Here is a 21,700-nt window from a genome sequence, read left to right on the forward strand (position 1 = left end):
TAGTTAATACTAAAGTTGTAAATATACTAACAGCCTTTTAAATGAAATTTCTACTCTCGCGGTTTTCGTAACTACGATCGAGTCTACACTTGTACGTATTTTCGTAGCCAATGTCTACGGCGTAGCAGATCGATCTTTGTTTGTTGTATTCTGTTCGTTTGAAATTTATTATATATCCAAATATAGATGTTCGTAACAAATTATATTAAATTCCTTATCTATATATTATTCCCCCAAGGCATTGATTTTTTTATTCTCGGACATAAGAATAAATTATACATACATAATTAATTTGAAAAACGGAAACGCCGCCATTTTAAATCCAATATAAGACATTGCTTCACACGATTAGTTATGTTCTCCAGGTTGTATATTATAATATCCAGATGATATTTATTATAATGTATATGCGATTAAAAAGAGTGGCGGAGAGTTTAGGTTTTCTGGCCAGTTCTTCTCTTCCGTTCTACGCCCTTAATTTGAGAACTAGCAGTAAATGTAAAACTAGAAGTATTCATTGTATATTTCTTTTTGACATAAATGTATACATGAAAAAAATATTTTTGAATTGAATTGAATTTGAATTAATGATAATATATAAATTATTTTTTCATTCATTCGTTTTAGAGCTTAACGTAAACGTACGTTATTTCACTATTATTTCTTATTATTAACTTTAACTAGGTAGTTAATTTATTATGTATCAAAATAGGTGCAACAATAATATTTTGTCTGTTTCACATTGTTATATTCTATTTTAACGATTGCTGAGAACGGATCTCAAAACCAGGTCAGCTAGACTAGCAGTTTCTCTGCGGGTTCTACTTTAGAATTCTGTAAAGTTGATGATTTTCAATTCACAAAAACTTTCTAATATGAAACCATTCAGACTTTTTATATAATTATCACCCAAATAGGATATCATACCTAATTGCTTATAGTTCATAAGGAGGAAAGAAGAAAAGAAAAAACAAAAAGATAAGGCCTGATGAAACTTGTAGACTGACCTAAAACGAGGCGGTTAAAGGTGCTTGAGGCGTTCTTTTATAAAAACCTATAAGCCAAAGAATAAGTTCATTAACCAACCCAAGAAAAGGGACCTGGGATTATTTATATCATATGACATAATGTTTCATATCCCGTATTCGCTCACGGAACCTAAAGTTTAATAAACTGTAGTAAAAACATGTAGCAGTGTTTGCACAATTTTGATGAAAATAAATTACAAGTCGCCGAAATGTTATTATATGAAATTCGGTGCCAAACTGTATGACTGACAATTTATGATTTGCTCCAAGTATATATTTTTACAAGAAATTTTAGGCCATCCTGTTAAGCTGAGGACACAGTTTTCTGAATCAATTGCAGTTTAATTACACAAGTTTTAATTTTATTGTAATTAATTCCAATTAACATGTAAAGATATAATACATTTCATAAAATAATCTTTATTTTAAATGTATATTTTTTGTCGATACAGACAAAACAGTGTTGTACCAATTTTTGTATTTACGTGGAAATAAATCCTATTACAACGTAGAAAAAAGATTGTGAAAATAATACATATTTTATTCATCTTAACCTTCTCTTGTAGGCTATAACCAATATCACTCATCGTAGATTTGATTTGATCTAAGTATGTGATATTTGAAATAAATCGGTATTATTTCAATGGTTAAGTCTTATTAAACAGATAATAGAATATAAATTCTATATAAAACTACTCAAAGTCACATCTAACTCTTACAGTGTCGAATTTCTTTTTTATTCATTCATGGCGAGTAAAAAGCATTTGGTGTTTACGTCATTTTTGTTACGCGAAACTCTGCTTCGTCCGTCTCATCTGTAGCGCACTTAAGGCATGCGTTTGTTTCACTAGTCAATCGCCCTCACATCGCCTCCATTGAGACGAGAACACTACGTTCCGTAGCGCCAGCGCTCGATACAGTGTTATAATTATCACGATTTAAATAATAAAACATTTCCAAAAACTACATTTTAAAATGTAATATAAACCTGCTACTTGATGCTACTTTATGATCTTATTGAAAATGATGCCTGTATCATATCTTTTATGAAAATAACAGATGAAAAAATCATGTTCTTATAATTTTTATTAGCATATCTAAAATAACACATACATTTAGTGTCATCATTATTGAAATATTTTTTAGAATCGGTAATATAGACTACTCCAACAATCATACTAAAATAATATTAGCTAGCTATAATATACAATAAGCTAATTAGTTATAATAATATTTATTTGAATGGATGATGTTCGGCTCTGACAATTACAAATAAACAGACTTAGGTGAGTAGGTTAGTTCTAATATTTAACGTTAACGTTTTGCATATATGTACCTACTACGTTTTACGCAATCTTTGCGCTACGGCGATTGCGTTTGTCTTTTAAAGTCACGTTTTTTCAGTACATTCAGTTAAATTAAGCAACTTAATGTTCTTTATGATCTTATTCTCTTAATAAGACAGTGTATTAAACATGTTGAAGGGCACAGGTCACTTTGAATCGTATTAATCGAATAATATTAGAACTGAGTTGGTCTTCATTGAGCAAATACTATATACAGCTAATAATAATGTAGTTTTAGGCTTAAATTGAAGAGCCGTAATAAGACCGTATTATTTACATAAATAATCATTTAACAAAGTAAATAATTATATTTTTAAATAATCTATTTACAGGGGATAAGTTTGTTTCGAAATTAAAGTATAAATACTTTTTTTTTAATTTGTAAAGTATTTTTTCCTAAAAGATCACTTAAATCGGAAACGTCACGCTTATTGTTTCGTATATAAAATAACTTTTCTGGGTTAGTTAGTTTTTTAGTTAGTTAGGGTTAGTTAATCCGTTTGAAACGAGCCTTTTGCACAGAAGATACCGTAATATTATTATTATAGACCATTTGATTGGCTGACAAACTGGCTGTGGACTTAAATTAGATTTCGTTGATTGCCTACAAACTAGATTAGGCAGGAGCAAATTAAACTGATGGTCCGCAAAATACGATTAACGAAGATCTATTTGAGATTGACCGAAGTCCATCGACTCAATGTTAAGTAGCCGCTCCGGTTCATGAACATAGTTAATCTTACTTTTGCTGCTCAATGCAAGCAAAGAAAAGTTGACTTTCATTAATTGCAAAAGAGCAATCTTTACTCTGCAATGCTAACTAGACGATAATCGAGCTTTAGTTTTTACCACTGCATAAAAGCTATGATGATACAAACGATGTTCTTTTGACTATTGCAGATGCAAAAAACTATTGTAATATTTATTTATATCTGATAACGAATACTAGCTCGAGAAAGTATGAAATTGATTTTGACTGATGGAATAAGCACCATTTTCTTTCACCACTTTTAAAATGGCATCCGTTAATTGTATGCCATAAGCTGGCGTATATTCGTAATTAAATTACATTTTTTGTGACAAGAAAACTCGTGGTAGCAAAGAGTGTGAAAAACCATTCATTGGAAAATTGTGAAATTCCCGGATGACTCATTTCAAGCGAGAACATAATTTTATTTGCATTTAATATGATATTATGTAAATAAGCTTTCGATAATTAATAGCTAAGCCCAAGTGATCTGAAGTGACGTCACTTATCTAGGTCACGGGAGATAGGTATAACTTGTAAGCGATATTGGCTGTAAGTTTACACTTCTCAGCACAGAAATGTTTGTGCACATTTTAGCATACGATATAGGGACAGTGAAACTTATATACATACTATTAAAATTACAGAAAAATAAGTAGTAAGTTCTACGCCACTATTAATGATTAAAACGACTTTATAATACATGCAATTGAACCCTTATCATATAAAATTGTAATTTTATATTTTCACAAAGACCCGTGAAATCCTTTCGTTAGCTGTTATTTTTCATGGAGTTTGGATTCGCCAACAAAGCGAGAGGCATATTTCAAGACTCTAATCTCGCCTCTTTTCGCGGGGTTTTAACTTTTTTGCGCATTAATTCTGGTTGATTTATTTTTGTCGGATTATACAGTAATTGCCTATGTAAATAACATAAGTTTTTTACAATATGTTGCAACTGATGATGCAAATCTATCGACTTCATTAATTATAGATTTTATATTTCGATAGCGCGTGATTTTAACTACCATTTTTATTCAAAAATTAATGCTCTATTAAGGTAACCACTTAAGTATGCCGCGTTGCGTAATTATGCACGAAAGCCTGTGAGAAATTGGCGCGTAAGGCTCACGTGGTAGCTGATATTACTGGCCTTAAAACATTCTTTCAAAAGGCGTAATGAGTGTACAACCGTTTCTACATACGCATAGTATATAAGAGAACAACATTGCAATAATTATAAATTGCATTAAGCAAGAGTTTACTCTCGGTACGGTTACGGTTGTTGTAGATATGTTCAAATATATGTAAATAAACACTTTGTTTGAAGTTGGGTGTCAACTGGCTATAATTGTTTAATACATGAGCTTATGACTATTGACGTGGTTTTTATTACCTTTTGGTATTTTTTTAAACCGACACCTTTTATTTACTTAAAACTATTCTTATTCTGTAAACGATAATTAAAATATCCACAGGAGATGACATTTAAAAAAACAACAAAAATCATTCATGTAGGTAAAACGCAATGTACACATATGAACGTCAAAAAAGAAAAGACATTGAATGCTTCTAATTTTACATTTACTACCAGTTCTCTAATCAAGGGCGTAGAACGGAAGAGAGGAACTGGAAATAAACTCTCTGCCACTCTTTTTAAACTCCAAGTTTTTTCTTTTACACAACGTTTGTAAGGAGCTGCAACCATTATACCATGTTCAATATGCCATCTTATGTAATTAAGAATAATAAAAGAAATTACAAACAAAGATTTGTCCTCAATCAGTAGGAGGCATGGTGAAATAGGAGCACGTTACATTCTCGTGGGAACAACACGCAAATACATTAAAAAAAAAAAAAATTTTATATAAACTTACCATTTGTACGACAAACTTGGCTTGCAAAATGTCAGTTGTGTTCGTGATACAATTTAAAGTCCACTAACTATAAATCTAACAACTACCTCCAACCTTAATTGACATTCTTTAGAGGTATATGTTTTTATAAATTAACTGAAAATATTTCAAAAAATCTTTTATAATAATAATAATAATCTTTATTTCTTCTCTCACATATACATACAAGGTTAAGCTAAGACAATTATATAATAATTCTTAAGCTAAGATGACAACGTTTGGAAGTGTATGTGAGAGACTGGTCTCTGTACCAGGAGAACTGAGTGACAGATAGCCAGTTATATTTATCCCGTTGTCATTATATTGTTACGATCTGAGGGATCCGATAGAAAACGCCGTCGATCTATTCAAGGGCTTATATAAAAAAAATCAACGTCAAAAAATAAAGACACAAGTTACATCACTTGTCTTCACTATTCGCACTTTATTCGATCTTAATCTCTTTGAAGATTCCGATTGAAACGGAATTGATTTGTCTTGTTCTGGCCTGCTCATATATCCCTGGGAATAATCTTGAACGATGTTCGAGAACTTTTAAGGTAGGAGTGGAACTGAGTAGCTGTTATATCCTTATCGCACAATTCTAGAACGTCCTTGTCGTACGGCGTTCTAGAATGTTTCTGTCTGGTCTAGTCTGGCTTCCAGAAGGTCTTCATCTTCCGTCTCTTTCACGTATCATTTATCATCCTTTTCTCGCACCTAGATAGTTTGCTCTAGAATATTCCTTCAGTTCTGAAAACGCCTGTAAACGCGTTTCTTGAAAACTGTACAATTTAACTGCAATTGCTCTGAAATAAATGCTTGAGTCGCCTGAACCAAGACCCATCTTCGTAACATTATTATAAAATAGTGAAGACAACAAAATTACTCCCGGATACCCATTAACTCTTATCTCTTTTGTAACATTCTTATTGAATAAAATTATTAAATTTTTCTTAGCTGCCAGCCAGTAAATTTTTTTAAATACATTAACTAAAAAGTGCAGTACTGAAATTTACCAATTCCGTCTGTAATAAAATACGTAGTATTACTTTTATAGAATACAATTATTTAGAAATTGGGTAATTTTAAATATTTAATTATTTGTTTCAGGAGGATCTTGTTGCTGCTAGCATTATTCATAAGTTCATTGAAGTCCTCGAGTGCCGCCGGGACTAGTTGCCCGGCGGAATGTTTGTGCCAGACGGCCGTCGGGCGCGAGGGAGCAAGCGAGCTGCTCGTCGTATGTACGCGGGGTGACCAGTACACGATTCCTGTCGATCAGCTAGACAGGACTGCAAACATCATCGTCATCGCTCCCCCGCCTACCCGTCCCAATTACCTCACTATTGGACCCATCTTCACGCAGCCCACCCCTTTCGCTAACCTTCGAGAACTACACATTGTCAATTCCAACGTACCTTCCATAGGCCAGTACTCTTTTTGGGGTCTTCAAAACTTAAGAATACTAAACCTGACGCACAATAACCTTACAAGCATTGGCGCTGATAATTTCCGGGGACTCATAAATTTATCGGATTTATTCCTGGATCATAACAATATCGAACAGATGCCGAGTGAAACATTCCGACACCTCACAGCTCTCAGGACATTGACCTTGTCGCAAAATCAAATATCGGCATTAGTGCCTCGGCTCTTTCGTATGCTGGCGAAATTAATTTATTTAGATCTCAGTGACAATCCTCTAGTCGATTTGAACCCTGAAGTTTTCAAAGACATTCAACATCTAAGGTTTTTCATATGCAGGCGATGTTTACTGCGTAGAGTGAATACGCAAATATACCATCTCGTCCCACATCTCGAGGAGTTGGACTTGGGAGAGAATCAATTCAAATATTTGACATCAGATGAATTTATCAGTCTCAAGAAGTTGAGGAAGTTGAAATTGGATGGAAATCAATTGTCAGTGATCGTCGACAACATGTTTGGTAGGAACAGAGAGTTACGAGTTCTAACCCTGGCACGAAACCGTCTCGCCCTCTTGGCGCCAGCGGCCCTAGACAACCTCACCAACCTGATGCACCTGGACATAAGCCACAATAAAATAGATAGGTTCCACCTACAAACATTCGCTCCGGCTGTCGATTCCCTGAAAACAATAAATGTTAGCGGTAACAATTTACCACTCAATGAAATAGCACTTGTTCTCCAAATACTTCCTGAAATTCAAGGCGTTGGCCTCGCTAATTTGTCCTTGCAAGAAATTCCACCAAATTTTTTCATCTATAACGAACACTTGGTATCACTCGACATATCCTGGAATAAATTAACAAAGTTTCCTTATAAACTCCTGACTAAGACAAAATTCTTGCAAACATTAGATATGTCTCGTAACAGATTACATACATTAAACGAAGAGGATCTTCAGAGACTCGAGGCGATAGCACACATTGACTTATCAAAAAACCATTGGCGTTGTGATCACTGCTCGGTTGGGACGATGTTGGCTTACATGACCACTACTGTGTTAAATTCCAGCATACGACATCTTACGTGCTATTCTCCTCTGAGACTTCATGGTATAACATTTGGTGAATTGGATTTTGATAAGCTAGAGCCTTGTATGGGAACCCATGAAGCCCAGATGAGCGTAATAGCGGGGCTGATGCTACTTTGCGTGGCTGTGTTCGCAGCAATAGCAGCTGCCCTGTGCTGCACGCGCCGACGAACAGCTCACTATTACACTAATGAGGAAAAGCGTAGAGAGCATGCTCACGAACACCCGGAAGAACTGCTCGGACACACCGACTTGGGCAGTGTCGCGACTATCCATGCTCCCTACCACCTCGTGACGAAGGGAAGTTAACAGCGTGCCCCCACACCGACAGTCCAGAGACGTGCCCTTCGCGTCTCATTTCAATCCCCTCCAGCTTGTTCTAGGCCACACGAATCCGCTCCACTTCGCTACCTCCCATCGCATTTACAACATATTTCAAGGGAAATTATATGATACGATGAAGATGACTTGGTGTAAATCCATGGACAATTTTATCTTGTTTAATTGTGGTTTTAGCCGATAAGATCACGTTTCACTTTTACAGTTTCAATTTCCAAACCTATTTTATATTTTTTCCCAATCTTTTATATTAAGCGAAAAGAACTTGACCAAGCAAATTTATGCATTCTATTTTCTCAACACAGAAATCTGAGGCTCAGACCTTTAACGGTTGAATTTTTTTTTTGTCTCAAAGATAATAACCGTTTTACGGATTTAATTTTTCAAAGTTATATGTAATTTGGAAAAAAATTGTTTTCTGATGATAGGGAGTCCGGCACCAGCACCACCACACGTTGTCCCTATATCGGTAGCTAGCCATCAAATTTTAATACGAAAAAAATATTTTTCTACGACTAGAATTTTTCTGTACTATTCACTAGACTTAAAATAGAAATAATGTTTAACTCTAACAAACACGAATTTCGGTAGTTTTCTAAAAAATTAGATTTATTCGGTAGATTCTCTAACTTCTTACGCTGTGTGCTTCAGAATGATGTCGAAACTGGCTAACTACCTGATAATAAGTTCACTAAGACGTTGTCTGCTTTCATTTAAACGTAGTTTTATTGTTATATAAAGTGTTTTGATAGAAAGAAAGGGAAATCTGATAATTGTATGCACCGTTTCTGCTCCATTCTACCTACAACTTTAAAATGCCTAGTCTCTGTACCATAGAATGAAATAACCACAATTAATTCGTGAAGCATTCAAAACTATTTGTAGCGAAAAATAATTATATGTTACAATCCCGTTATCAGATTGTGTTTTCTCCGTCCATAATGTTCATTTGTGTACATCTAAGGTGTTTAGTATCTTATTCAAAGATTGATTAATTGCAGTAACACATTGGAAATTAGAAATATTTGATGTACTCAACTGAATAAAAAGTTTGCTTTGTGTCAGGGTCGTGTTTGTTGCCTCGCGACGCATATTCAGTCGGTATATATTCTATTAAAAATGAAACATTTGCCATTTTACTATTAGTTGTACCATATCATTAGCGCCGTAAGCATTTTATCACTATCCAAAAACAATTAAACTACAGTAATATTGTATATACCGTAATCTATTCATAATGTAAGTTGTGTATATTTCAGAGAAATGCCTAAATTTGCTCACTCAACATGTAATAATTATAGTTATATAATGTAATTAATCACATAGTTATAGAACCATTAATTTGTCCTAGAAGACAAAGTCTTTTAGATCCACTATGTGGATGGATGTGGATACACATGTCAACAAAATTTAAAAATTTTAAAAGTAAATATAATAATTAGTAGTATATAGTTTATATTGGATATATTTAGAACTGTGATGAGGGTCGTGCCAATATTTTCTTATATATAGCTATTTGGCTTCGAAATTGTTTTGCAGATTCTATAATATCGCTTGCCCCGGGGAACAAAGTCGTAAAATACTTTTTGGCTTCCTTGAGTGATGTAACTGTTATTTTTTCAAAAAACATTTTATTATAAAAATTACATGAGAATGGATACTACGGATTGCTGCATTATTAATTTAATGCGACAGTTTAAAAATATATAAAGAGTGGTTTCACCAACTTTCGCGAGTGGTAAAACTTTATTAAGTTCTAGATATTCGTCAAAATGTGTAGTTTCTCTGTCGACGGTAATTAAACGATCGTAAAACGCAGTTCTTCAGTTTAATTGCATTAATTACTTCAATATATATTTACTTATTTATCAACTATTTACACTTAATAAATAACAACTCAAACGTTAACTCAAACTCAAAATAATTAATTCATATAGGTAACGTACACTTATGAACGTCGACAGAAAAGATGTTAAATTGATTATTGATTTACATTTACTACTAGGCCGCAAGTTAAGGGCGTACAGCGGGCAAGAAACTCTCCGCCATCCTGTTTAACCGCCAAATTGGAAAACTACGTACTTACTATTCTAGTAATACGTACATTACCTACTTTTGTTTTTGCTAAAAAATGAATTTTGCTTTTACGACTCTGCTCCCTATGGGAACGATATCTTCTCAGTCTAAGTTATTTCAATAATCGAACATATTTATTGGGAGCTCGCGTGTCAAGAAGTTATGATGAACAGTAGCCTGTACAAAATATATAATTAATAATACCAGATTTATTATAACACTAACATTATATATAAAGCTTTTCCGTAAAAAAATAAAATCTATAATTATTCCCTAATATATATATACATATTATAGTATTTCGTTATATACTGTAACTCATTTTATTCGCATGTAATCAACATGTCATATATAAAATATATTTCAATATTTCAATCTAATAGCTGTGTACGTGTATTCTAATACAATAGTAATTGACATCGCTAAAGCAAAACATGCAATATGGCGATTATAAATCAAAAACGATCATATCCTACCTGTTTGTGTCTGTTGTGTGTTGTATCAATTTGTGCTTTATCATCTTTCTTTACTTAGTGCTAGCTATAATAGATAATATAAATAGTAATAATATATACATAGTCCCTAGAATTCCATACGAAAAAATAATCCTTTGACGAAATAAGTAACAAGGCGTAGCGATTCTAAAGTGTAAAATAGCTCATATATTATTTATGTCTATTATGATAAAAACTATATATACTATATATATAGTATTATCTAATTAGGGATGGACCGGGCGATGCCCCATACGACAGTACTTACAACATAAGAGTGTTTGTAAAACCTTCTTGAAAAGGAACGACAAACTTTGTTCGTTTTATAATCGATTTATGCAGCTAATTGCAATGACTTTATTTCTTTATTATCTAAAAATATTCGAACCAAATCTCATTTATCTGCAAACTTTTAAAACTAAGTTCTCTTTTGAAAAGATTAAGTTCGATTCTCATAGATATTATTAGGCCTAAGGTAGAATTTTAAAGTAAAGCATAAATGCTATATAATAGCGACCTGTAGATATTATATACTATAGGCAATAAGAAATCATATAAAACTTTATGTAACTCATATTACAAAAGTATCGCAGTAATCACATATAACCATACATATAAGAAAGAGTATAGCCGGGTCTCGACGAAGAAAACTCTCAAACTACAATTGTATCAACGCCTAGTCTCAGTTTGCCAATTATGGTTGTTCTGCCCGACACAAAAAAGTTTTTAGAAGTCATATACTTAGAGCTACTATTATGCGTTGCTGTAGGCTACGTCATTAACCGTTTCTATCACCAATTGTATTTTCAATTAGGTCTTAATATATTATGTTTCAATATAAACTATTTGTTATGAAGGATAACCACGTCAAGCTTGGCCGAATCAGTCGTGATGTGTGATGATGATGTATTTCTTTAAACTGAAAGTACTCAAAAACGCGAATCATATATTAGTGTAAATTTAACCTGTCCACCAAACATGATAGAAACATTAGATACGAAAGTAGTTTGAAAGAAATTCTACTGAAAGCCCATTTTATAGATATAAAACAAATGTAAGATAAAACACCAATTAATATATAAACTAATAAGAGAACCAGTTGATGTACCATATAATTGCAACTGTGATATTGAATAAGGCTTAGTATAAGGACGATATTCCCATTGTTAGATATCTTTAAGGAAAATGAGTTTAGCTGTTATGCAGTCATCTAACGAATTAAACGTAATAACGATTTGAACCAACAGTAATCAATCGTCACGAGACGAGACGAGACGATTAAGAGCGTGTATTAGGGTAACAAAAATTTCCCGCCACTTTCGTAACAAAAGCAGTCAGCAGCATAAGCGTAGTATACTAAAATATTAATAATTTAATATATTTGTTAGATTTTTTGTGAGAGCAATCTCTATAGCTGCTAAACCGGTACTAAAAAATATTTGGTTAATGATGTCTGAAACCAAAGGAAATTGGATACAATATCCCGCTCTTAATAACAATTCTTTGGTACGGGTACGACACCCGTATGTTTTCATAAAGATATCTTCTTCAGGAAACTATTACATTTACTGCTTATATGCGTAATTAAGGCTAGGACTAGCGCGTTTTAGCTTTGACGTATTTTTTGAATATTTTGCAGACCTCTCTCCTCGTACTTGAATTCTAATATATCAACATTTTTGAATATGCATTGATTTAAATTTTAACATTATTCTATATTGCTTTTTAGCTAGCTATATATAGCCTAGCATTTAAGACTTAAAAATAGGCAGAATGTACATAATCTCGATGGCAAACACAATCATGTGTCTTAAAGAGAGGAAAAATATATTTAAATAATTTGTAATTAAGATGTATTTTATAATGGTGTAATCGGTTTTCATTAACAACGAGAGGTTTATAAATTATATTACTCGACGAAGTTTAATTAATGAGTGCGTAATGTGTGTTGTAGTATGTATTAATTTAGCATAGGTTTTCTTTCTTTAATTCTATATGTAATCATTTATTAGTTCACAGAAATTTTACATATTTATTATCGCCTTGGTTTTTGTATATGTAGCTTCCACTTTTTTTAAATAATGGATTGCCTTTTATAAAATATTTTCATTTAAGTTTTGTAAGCTTAGAGTTAGAACGATAATTTGTATATATATATTGTTTTACAAATCACCATTAAAAGTCTGCCATACATATATATATATATAGATATAGGTATCTATTATGTACAGAAGATGTTTCTTAGAATTGAATAGTTGCTACTACTATTCAACTACTGCGAATTTAAATATACCATTTTTGTAATGTATTTGTAATTTAAGTTTCCCAATATGTGTGCGATTGGGGATAAAGAAATGAATTATTTTTTCAGTAGACGGCTGTAGTGATCGATATCTCGTAAACTATCGAGCAAACAATTACACATTTATTATTAACCACTCGTCGGCCAAATAACATAAAAATGCTGGTTGTTAAACATTCAAGTGATGAAAGAGAAAATTCCCGGTCCAAGCTAATTACGTACAATTTTAGTTTCTTCAATATTGCGAACTCAAACATGAGTCGCTTCCAGTTGGGAAAACATTAATTATATCTCCCCTATAACTGACTGTTATCTGGCTATTGATCATAAAAGCTGGGCTGAAATACAGAAAATATGTTGTGTTCCATCCAAACAACGCCAGACACACACAGTGAATCGCCAGAAAATAAAAAAAAATAAAAATTGCACCAAGGGACCTATCTTTTTCGAAACCATCTTTTTAGAAGAAATTTAAATCTTCAACAGAAATGTACTTTTTCCTCAACCAAATCAGTGGGCTATAGGGTCGTAGGCTGACACACAGAGAGCCATACTACTCGTAGTATCAAATTAATTAGTTCGAACGTTCACACGTCGCGTATTAGTAAGTGAAGCAACTTTTGTTGGTTGAAAAAAAATTATATAAACGTATTTCGTGTTTCAATAAACACTAATCAAATCGTACTATAAAATGGTATCTACGAACTTTTAAGCACATTATATATTAATAAGCTTCTTAAAAATAATTTAAATAAAGATAAGATATACGCTATAAATATGAGCGATTATCATTAGAGCGGTAATAAAAAAAACGATAAATATGTTAGCTGGCAAAGCCACTATAAGTATAAACATAGTATAAACATAATATAAATATTGTAATCATAATATTACCAAAAACCGGTAGAAAACCGGAATATTATTTTCTTTTGATTTCACATTTCTCATGCACCTAAACAAAGTACACAAAAAATGTAAAATAAACTGCGTGTCTATAAACAAATATATATATAATAAGTGTGCATTCTTTTCGAACGCTTCGATTCCTCCAATATTCGGAAATTATATTTATTTATTATTCATTAAACCTTTGAAAATTGTGAAAATCTTTGATTGCTTTGCTAAATGTGTGTCAATGTTTTGGTGTTAAAGTAGTAACGATATGGTACAGGAACGAATTTGGTAAAGTGGTGCATGCGGTGATTCCGCTTAGTGGAAGCAAAACGGTTGGAAAGTAGTTGCCACGTTAAATGTAGGAGATATTGTGTCTATTTAATATCGTCTTAGGTGTAAGGTCAAGTTTGGCTTAAAATCTATTTCGAGGTTAAGTTTAAAATAAGAACTGACTGAGTTTTGAAATGTCGAATTGCGAATTATGAAAACTATATTATACTGTTTGTATTAAGATAGAACTGGCTCGGTTTCTGATTCAAGCAAATACATTGCCAGGCTTAGAAATGAATATCTAGCCATGGTCATTAACCGAGCGTAATGGCGGTGGCTAAAAAATATCCGTTGCCGAACATCGATTCCCGATTATAAATCTATCAAAGTAGCAACCGCCATTACATAGAATAAAATTGCATGTTTAATGGAAAATAAATGTTACTATGTGTCGTGATAATGTAGGCTAAGCCTTTATATCGAGTTTGACTCCTCTAAAATATTGTTTTATTATTTTTTACGCCACACCAGTTTATAATAAATTATATGTACACTCTGTATCGATACAAGTAACTCGTACCCTTTACTTATCAGGCATTTATCACTTTTAGCCAACTAAACATGTGTTTCAACACTATGTTTAGTATTTCAAGTCTTTTTGATAAGAGATGATTTTATGGAAAATATGATAGAATTTAAACCAAATGTATTAAAATATAAAGAACTGTAACTTTTTTAAATGCATATGTGCATTCCCCGTATTTGCAAGGTGATTTGGAAATCCTATTCCGTGAGTGTACGTGTTACTTGTGTTCGTTTAACTTCAAGGAAATATACAAAGAAATCCCGTTGGAAAGTATTTTCACGACCACATCCACTTTTGACTGTAATGATTTATCTATTTGTAAAACATTTGGAATCAATAATTTTATTAAATAAAGGCTATTTAAATAAATCGATATTTTTTTTCTACTTCCTACTGCTTACATATTACAAATTATTGCTAGTTAATAAAAACAGTTAATATTAAACGTTACGTCTTATCGTAACTTCGTTATTTACGTTACATGATATCTATCAAATCGCTTAGTAAAATAGCAATGTCTTCAAGTAAAGATAGGTAAATCAATCTGAATATAAAATATCTGTGTAAGCTTCTATAATACTATTTTATGTACCGCATAGTAATTGTTCATTTTTATTTAGTTTATTTTATTACTTTTGCCGAAATAAGTGTCATATAGCTTCACCTCTCGGTGGAATTTGAACCATAAAAATAGAATTAAACGAAGCCCAGGGCCAACTTCAAATCATAATTGGTAATCGAGACGACACAACAAGTGCAGCACCATAGCCTTCGAACGTCAAATTATTCCTGAGTCCCGAGACAAGTTCAGGTAATACCATCACTTAGACCTATATAAAAGCATATAAAACTATTATAACGGACGTGACGTCGCCAGTCACATCCTGCCAAGCCATGTTGACCACCCCTCTAGCAAACCGCCATGCCTGCCAACCACTTGGAGGGGATGAATCTATTTAAGCCAAAGCCAGCCATAATAAAACTTACTCTTTGGAAGACGCAGCTAATAAAAAACAAGTGTGGTGTCAGTCTGCCATTTTATTTTCTCTATCAATTATAATAAATTAAAACACAATTATCAATAATAGAATAGGTCAGTTACACTATACACTTTAAAAAATACCAAAAGCCTCTTAGAAGCCTATAGAATGTTTTGGAAACATATATTGAATGCAAATAAAAACTGTGATTACATAATCGTACACAAATTTTCCTGCAAGAATCTCGATAAACAATTATATAGGTATATCAATATTAAATGCTCAAAATATGTACATATCTAATAATCTATAGGTATGGCGACAAATGCAACTTTACCTAAGTTGCATGTAATGACGGAGTCAGGTTCTCTCCGACCGACCTTAGAAATTATTGTGTTTAGTGAGAACTGATGCGTCTCATTTCCATGCCACAGTTAGCATCGTTAAAGTCGTCTCTTACTTACATCTAGTGATTTACCGTTTTGCTACAAAGTGCTTTATTATTTGAAACAGCCAGATATTCATGTTATTATTGTTATTTCTCTGAGAGGTGGTTCGTGAGGGTTACCACCGGGTCGACGTAATCGGCTTTGCCCGCCAAATCTTCTTTGCTTTTAGCCGAACCGAATGTACTCAACACGTCCGAATATAAATTCATATTGAAAAAAGGCATTGTTGTTTAAAAAACGTAGTTTATGGTACTGCAGTGTTTTATTTCACTGTTGTTTTTGGGTTCATAAATCTTTAATAATAATTATTGTTTAACGTTTTTTTAAACTAAATTATAAAATCTCATGTGTATAGAAAACTATTTCATATCACAAATGAATGCTTTACTTTTTACTCTTTACACATGTCATGACTCGCAGCCGAGTTCTTCATCGATTCGATTATTAACAATTTTCACTTGTTAGCTCACCGACTTCCGCTCATAAATAGGTTGAAATTTAAAGCATATTACATCAGGCCTATAAATCAAAAACTCATCGTTAGCCTCGACACATAATCGATTCCGAACGCGTCAAACCTCTTTACGTGAAAAATAATGGCCATTAAAAATGACTTGAGATAAAATTAATAGGCTTTTTATCTTTGACGGTTATACCTGTCACGAGAAATCAAAGGTTTGAAAATGTGGCGAAGATTTACAAAAAAATTGTGGCAAAATGTGTCTATGGCCGAAAGTTTTGGAGTCAAATCCGAGTCTTCATTTACGTGCCCGACTCCTCCGGGCAAGCCGGTTCCACCTTATCCACCACCGTCTTGTTCGCCAGTTCCCCCTTTTTACTGTTGCCCTAGGACGAAATATGACGTAAATTTTATTTACATCAACGATGAACCTCCTCCGAGTGCTTTAGGCGATGTGTTCGATAGAATTGCTCAGTCCATATTTTGGCTGGAAATAGCGAGAGGTTTGTTTGAATTTCTACTTCTACACTATTACTGCCGAGTCTTTCTAGTGCTGTGTGGGCTAATAGTACAATAACAATGAAGTATTTTTCTTTTAGTCAATAACTTAGAATTTACCATTAACAGGATTTGCTGTAACATTAGGGCATATATTCAAAGAACCAGCCACGATCAATTACCCTTTTGAAAAGGGTCCATTGTCGCCTCGCTTTCGCGGCGAGCATGCATTGAGAAGATATCCTTCGGGAGAAGAGAGGTGCATTGCTTGTAAGCTTTGCGAGGCAATTTGCCCATCACAGGCCATAACCATTGAGGCCGAAGAGAGGTCAGATGGGTCACGACGAGCCACGAGGTATGAAGGGCTAATTAACCTTTTTGTTAAAGCTATCACTCCCATTTCTATAAAATGACTACTTGTCTGGTATCAGGACTGATTAAGAATGTTTATGTACAGTGATGTAAAATGTGACATTACCCTTTCGGCAAACAAAAGCATGATCGCGATCTACTTTGCATGGGAAAAGTAGGCAAGCTTAGTAGACATTTTATTATTATTATAGGTATGATATTGATATGACGAAGTGTATATTTTGTGGGTTCTGTCAAGACGCGTGCCCCGTTGATGCCATAGTTGAAGGGCCCAACTTCGAATACTGCACCGAGACACACGAAGAATTGCTCTACAACAAGGAGAAATTACTCACCAACGGCGACCGTTGGGAACCGGAAATAGTGAGCAATATTAGGGACAACCATCTTTACCGCTAAATCCTAATAGACATTACTCTGGAGAAACATTCAATGTTTCTCTTATATGGATATATGTTTAATAAAGTCTGAATAAATAGCGGGTCTCTTCTTATTTTTCTACTCTTCTTCCTCCACTCTTCTTCCTATCCAGGTATCGACTACTGCAAAGTAATCATTAGGTCTTCTGGCAAATATTATGTTTTAACCTTTCGAAGTCTTTGAGAGTTGTTGTGATAGTATATTTAACATTACACGAATTACACATACTAATCGAGAGTTCACATAGAACGAAAGTGTACAAGTATTTTTGTATCTCGTCGTTCCCCACGCTCTATAATTTTTCTCATGAATTAGTCCTTTCTGACCCACATTTTGTCCTTGACGACCTCATCAGTGTTATTAATGGTTAATTCGTGCATCACGTGAAATTGTGTTTTCCCTCTAAGCTGTACGGCACTGACTTAAGTTCACCTGACCGCAAGAGGCCGACAATATATCATAAATTTTGAATGAAATACACGAACCTTATATACAAGCTAGCATGAATTCAATAAGTATAGCAAAAGTTATAATCATACAAATTTAATTGTTATTCACCGAATTCAATTCAATTAATATATGATTACACCGAATAGTTATACAAACTTAGATATCATTGTGTAATATGTATTCTGTATTAACGATTTTTTTCAATCCCAATGTTCAATAAATTGCTACATTGTAAGGTTTATAAAAAACGAAAAACCTTCCTTAATCCTTGCAAAATAGGATGAAAAGGAGCAGATTTGTATTTGCTGGCTTTTATTAATCCTTTGTGTAATAGGAGTTTTTCTAACTGACACTAATATAATTTACTAAAAAACAACACAAAACCTTGAAAATTGAAATTAAACATTTTAATTCATTCATACACACGGAGTTTTCAAGAAATAAATGACAAACCCCAGAGCCATAAACTAACCATAATTTGATTGGATTGAGTATTTTATGGCGATATAATAAATAAATATTTTTTATGTTAAAAAAAAACAACCCCTAACAACATAGTAGTGTACAGGATCCAGCAAATGATCCAAACTTGCACACTACTATTTCATTTATCACATAAATGTTATTTATCGTTGACGACACAAGTCAAATTTCGTGAACAAATCAATTTTCTGCTCGATTGCACAAAAGACACTAAAGTTGTTTTTTTCACTCGCTTTAGGTTCTCTACAACTTTTCTTTAAACACCTTAATTCCATTTCTCACGATTTGGCCATTCGGCTCTCCAGGGTAAAAGATGGTAAGTTCAGATTTCATATTTTTTCATGCTTTTCACAAAATTCTCAGCAGATAGCTACAGTTCGGGCAGGCAGGTGACTTTTCGTGGTATGAAACTTGGGGACGTAGACCGTTGGACCAGTTTCACGTACGCCGTTGTACGGTGTATTGTGTTGCCCGACCTAGAAGAAATGGCAATCTCGGTTATTGATAGATTTTTTAATCCTACTAACCAATACGACCAATGTTTTTACTAATTACAAATCCCTTATACTGAAATCGGCTTTGCGGTTTTGCTTCCATTACATATACCTCGAGTTGAATATTGAAATTCACGGGGAAAGTTTAATCCTAGTAATCTCCAGTGAATGGACTTCGTTTGACCGATGGTCCCATTTCCCGGGTCATCAGCGACCCATAATTGAATTGGGCGGAGACAAGGGACGGAGGAGAGACACCTTTACAATTGTACAGTTAGAAATCGAGGATTCACCTTAAATTACGTTTTGAATGACGTTAAAGGTTTAGAAGCCGGATAAAAGTCGGTTACTCTACATAGGCAATTAAAAAGAGTGGCGGAGAGTTTATTGCCAGTTCTTCTCTTCCGTTCTACACCCTTGTTTTGAGAACTGGCAGTAAATGTAAAATTCAATTCATTTAATGTATATTTCTTATTTTTTGACGTTCATAAGTGTACATTATGTTACCTATATGAATAAATGATTTTTGACTTTGACTTTGGCATGCTTTGTTAGACACATAAGAATGAAGCTGTACGTTGTAGGCTTATCGTTTAATCTAAACTACTCGTCACTGGAAAATTTTATCTGTAATTATCAGTTCACAAAACTATTCTAAACTATTATTACCCAAAATGTATAAATTCATCCTGGACATTAAAAAAGGTCGAAAGTTTTCCGAGAATACCGTCCACTAGAAAAAAGGAAGAACTCATATGGATTTCAATGTTTCTGCAATTTGCATCGAGCGCTCGAGTGACCTAATTCAAAACTTGTATTGGATCCGGTAAAGATAAGTGGTTAAAACAACATAGTTTGCAGGAACATGGCTAGCCTAGTTTTATCGGTAAACTCGAGTCGGCTTCTCCGTTTGTTTCGAGTTGCGAAGTTTGCGACGTCCCAGATTTCTTACAGGATCAAACTTTTTAACACAATCAGCCTACGCTATTCTTTCTCTTCCTTAAATTGCGGCTCCAACTATGATGCGTCGTCCTATTTTATTTTGTTTTGTCACCTTATAGATTTGAACACTTAAGAATGCACGCGTAGGTCCAATTTAAATGAATTTTCATATTTTTTGCTTTTAAAAAATATATAGTAGGGCTGTATGTATTTAATATTTGTATTAGTAAGCTATCATATTTTCATTTAATTTTATTATTCACACGTTTTTGATCAATTAATTAGTATTTATATTATCTGCGCTTTGTAGTTCTAGGAATGAGAGCAAACAGCTTTTATAAATTCACCGGACTAGCACTTCGTGGATTGTTCATCCATAGCTAGTCAATCGATTTCAAACCAAATAACAACTACAAATATTCCAGACTGAATTGGCAATTAGCTATAGTGCAGTGAGCTCGTGCATTTCAAGGAAACTATTCATTTTAAAATAATTTTGTTTTTACTATATTATTCGCAGACGTAGAATCAGTTTCAGAAATTCAACTCGAACAAATTAAACTACCAAAACGTGGCAGCCAATAAGAATTTTCTGTCAATTGAAAGCATTTAATTATTTTGCAGGCAATTGTGTTGTTTATTTTGAGGCAGGTACAAACACAGCTTTCCAGATGGCTCACAAAAGATTCTACTTTCCCATAAAGAAAAATGATCAATAATACAATTGCAGGGATCTTAAGCCAGGAAATCCGTTGGCGTATGAAATGAATAATGACGGAATTAAGGTTTTGAATTAATTTTTAGCCATTACTAATACTTTCAATTATTTAAACAAAATTTGACTACTCATGCAGCGATGTGCTTGCCCAATACAACATTACAGATTAACATTTATGAATGAAGCCGCGATCTCAAATTCTCAAAGCACATTCAGGCACAAGGCTTGAAGTATCCAGTCAAATATGTAAATTTCGCTAACTAGGATTTTATATTTGATCAACAAGTTTTGAGTTCGAATATAGTTAGCTCAACGAAATTCTCATTTTATTGAAGTTGACTTTCTATTCACGTCGGAGACACCGCCTAGTAACTTCGAGATATGACAGTAAATTATTTAATTATTTTTCTATCTAGTTCTTAACTGTTTCCAAACAACGTACTAAGTATAACTCGTATAGCCAAGTATGTAGGGTATGAATAAAAAGTAAAAAGAAGATAGCGGTCTCGTCGATAATACAAAATATAATATAATAAAAACCAAAACAATTTGTTAAGATATATATCTATATATGAGATGTCATTGATGCAATTTCTTTTTGCCTGTGATTTTATTTTCAATCCTGAGATAGACATAATATACCATCGGGGAGTTTTCTGTAGACCTTTTCCATGTGTACAGTACTTAGTACATTATTTGCATAAATCTCGTAGGTTTTGCATTGTAAGCGGCAAAATTTAATTATTTACGACATCCCATTATAAACGTCAAAAATAACAGTATTTCTTTATTATTTAATGGTTGTTATTATACATATAAACCTTCCCCTTCAATCACTCTATCTATTTAAAAAAACCGCATCAATCCAATCCGCATCATCAAAAAAAAATCCGTTGTGTGGTTTTAAAAATTTAAGCATATATAGGGATATAGGGACA

The 21,700-nt window shown here is 33.3% G+C and overlaps 2 protein-coding genes across 2 annotated transcripts in view; both read left to right on the forward strand.

The window, feature by feature from the left end:
• LOC110995844 (chondroadherin) overlaps positions 1–9,736 on the forward strand; it is a 55,308-nt gene extending 45,572 nt beyond the window's left edge. The window contains exon 2 of the mRNA XM_022263205.2: positions 6,131–9,736. Coding sequence (XP_022118897.2) covers positions 6,131–7,844 — 1,714 coding nt within the window. The 3' untranslated portion in view covers positions 7,845–9,736. The remainder of the gene's footprint in view (positions 1–6,130) is intronic.
• A 6,857-nt stretch (positions 9,737–16,593) lies between these two features.
• On the forward strand, positions 16,594–17,655 carry LOC110995668 (NADH-ubiquinone oxidoreductase subunit 8-like). Its single transcript, XM_022262936.2, has 3 exons — positions 16,594–16,888; positions 17,013–17,238; positions 17,447–17,655. The coding sequence occupies exons 1-3, from the start codon at positions 16,609–16,611 to the stop codon at positions 17,652–17,654; spliced, it is 714 nt and encodes a 237-aa protein (XP_022118628.1). The 5' UTR covers positions 16,594–16,608; the 3' UTR covers position 17,655.
• The last annotated feature ends 4,045 nt before the right edge of the window (positions 17,656–21,700 follow it).

Source organism: Pieris rapae, chromosome Z (assembly GCF_905147795.1).
Source record: "Pieris rapae chromosome Z, ilPieRapa1.1, whole genome shotgun sequence".
Lineage (NCBI taxonomy): Eukaryota > Metazoa > Arthropoda > Insecta > Lepidoptera > Pieridae > Pieris > Pieris rapae.

Bases quoted from the DNA above. Each gene is read 5' to 3' on its own strand.
- LOC110995668 (XM_022262936.2), top strand. From the start codon at position 16,609: ATGTGGCGAAGATTTACAAAAAAATTGTGGCAAAATGTGTCTATGGCC. The intron at 16,889-17,012 runs GTTTGTTTGAAT...TACCATTAACAG, and splicing joins TTGGCTGGAAATAGCGAGAG to GATTTGCTGTAACATTAGGG. The intron at 17,239-17,446 runs GTATGAAGGGCT...TTATTATTATAG, and splicing joins GGGTCACGACGAGCCACGAG to GTATGATATTGATATGACGA.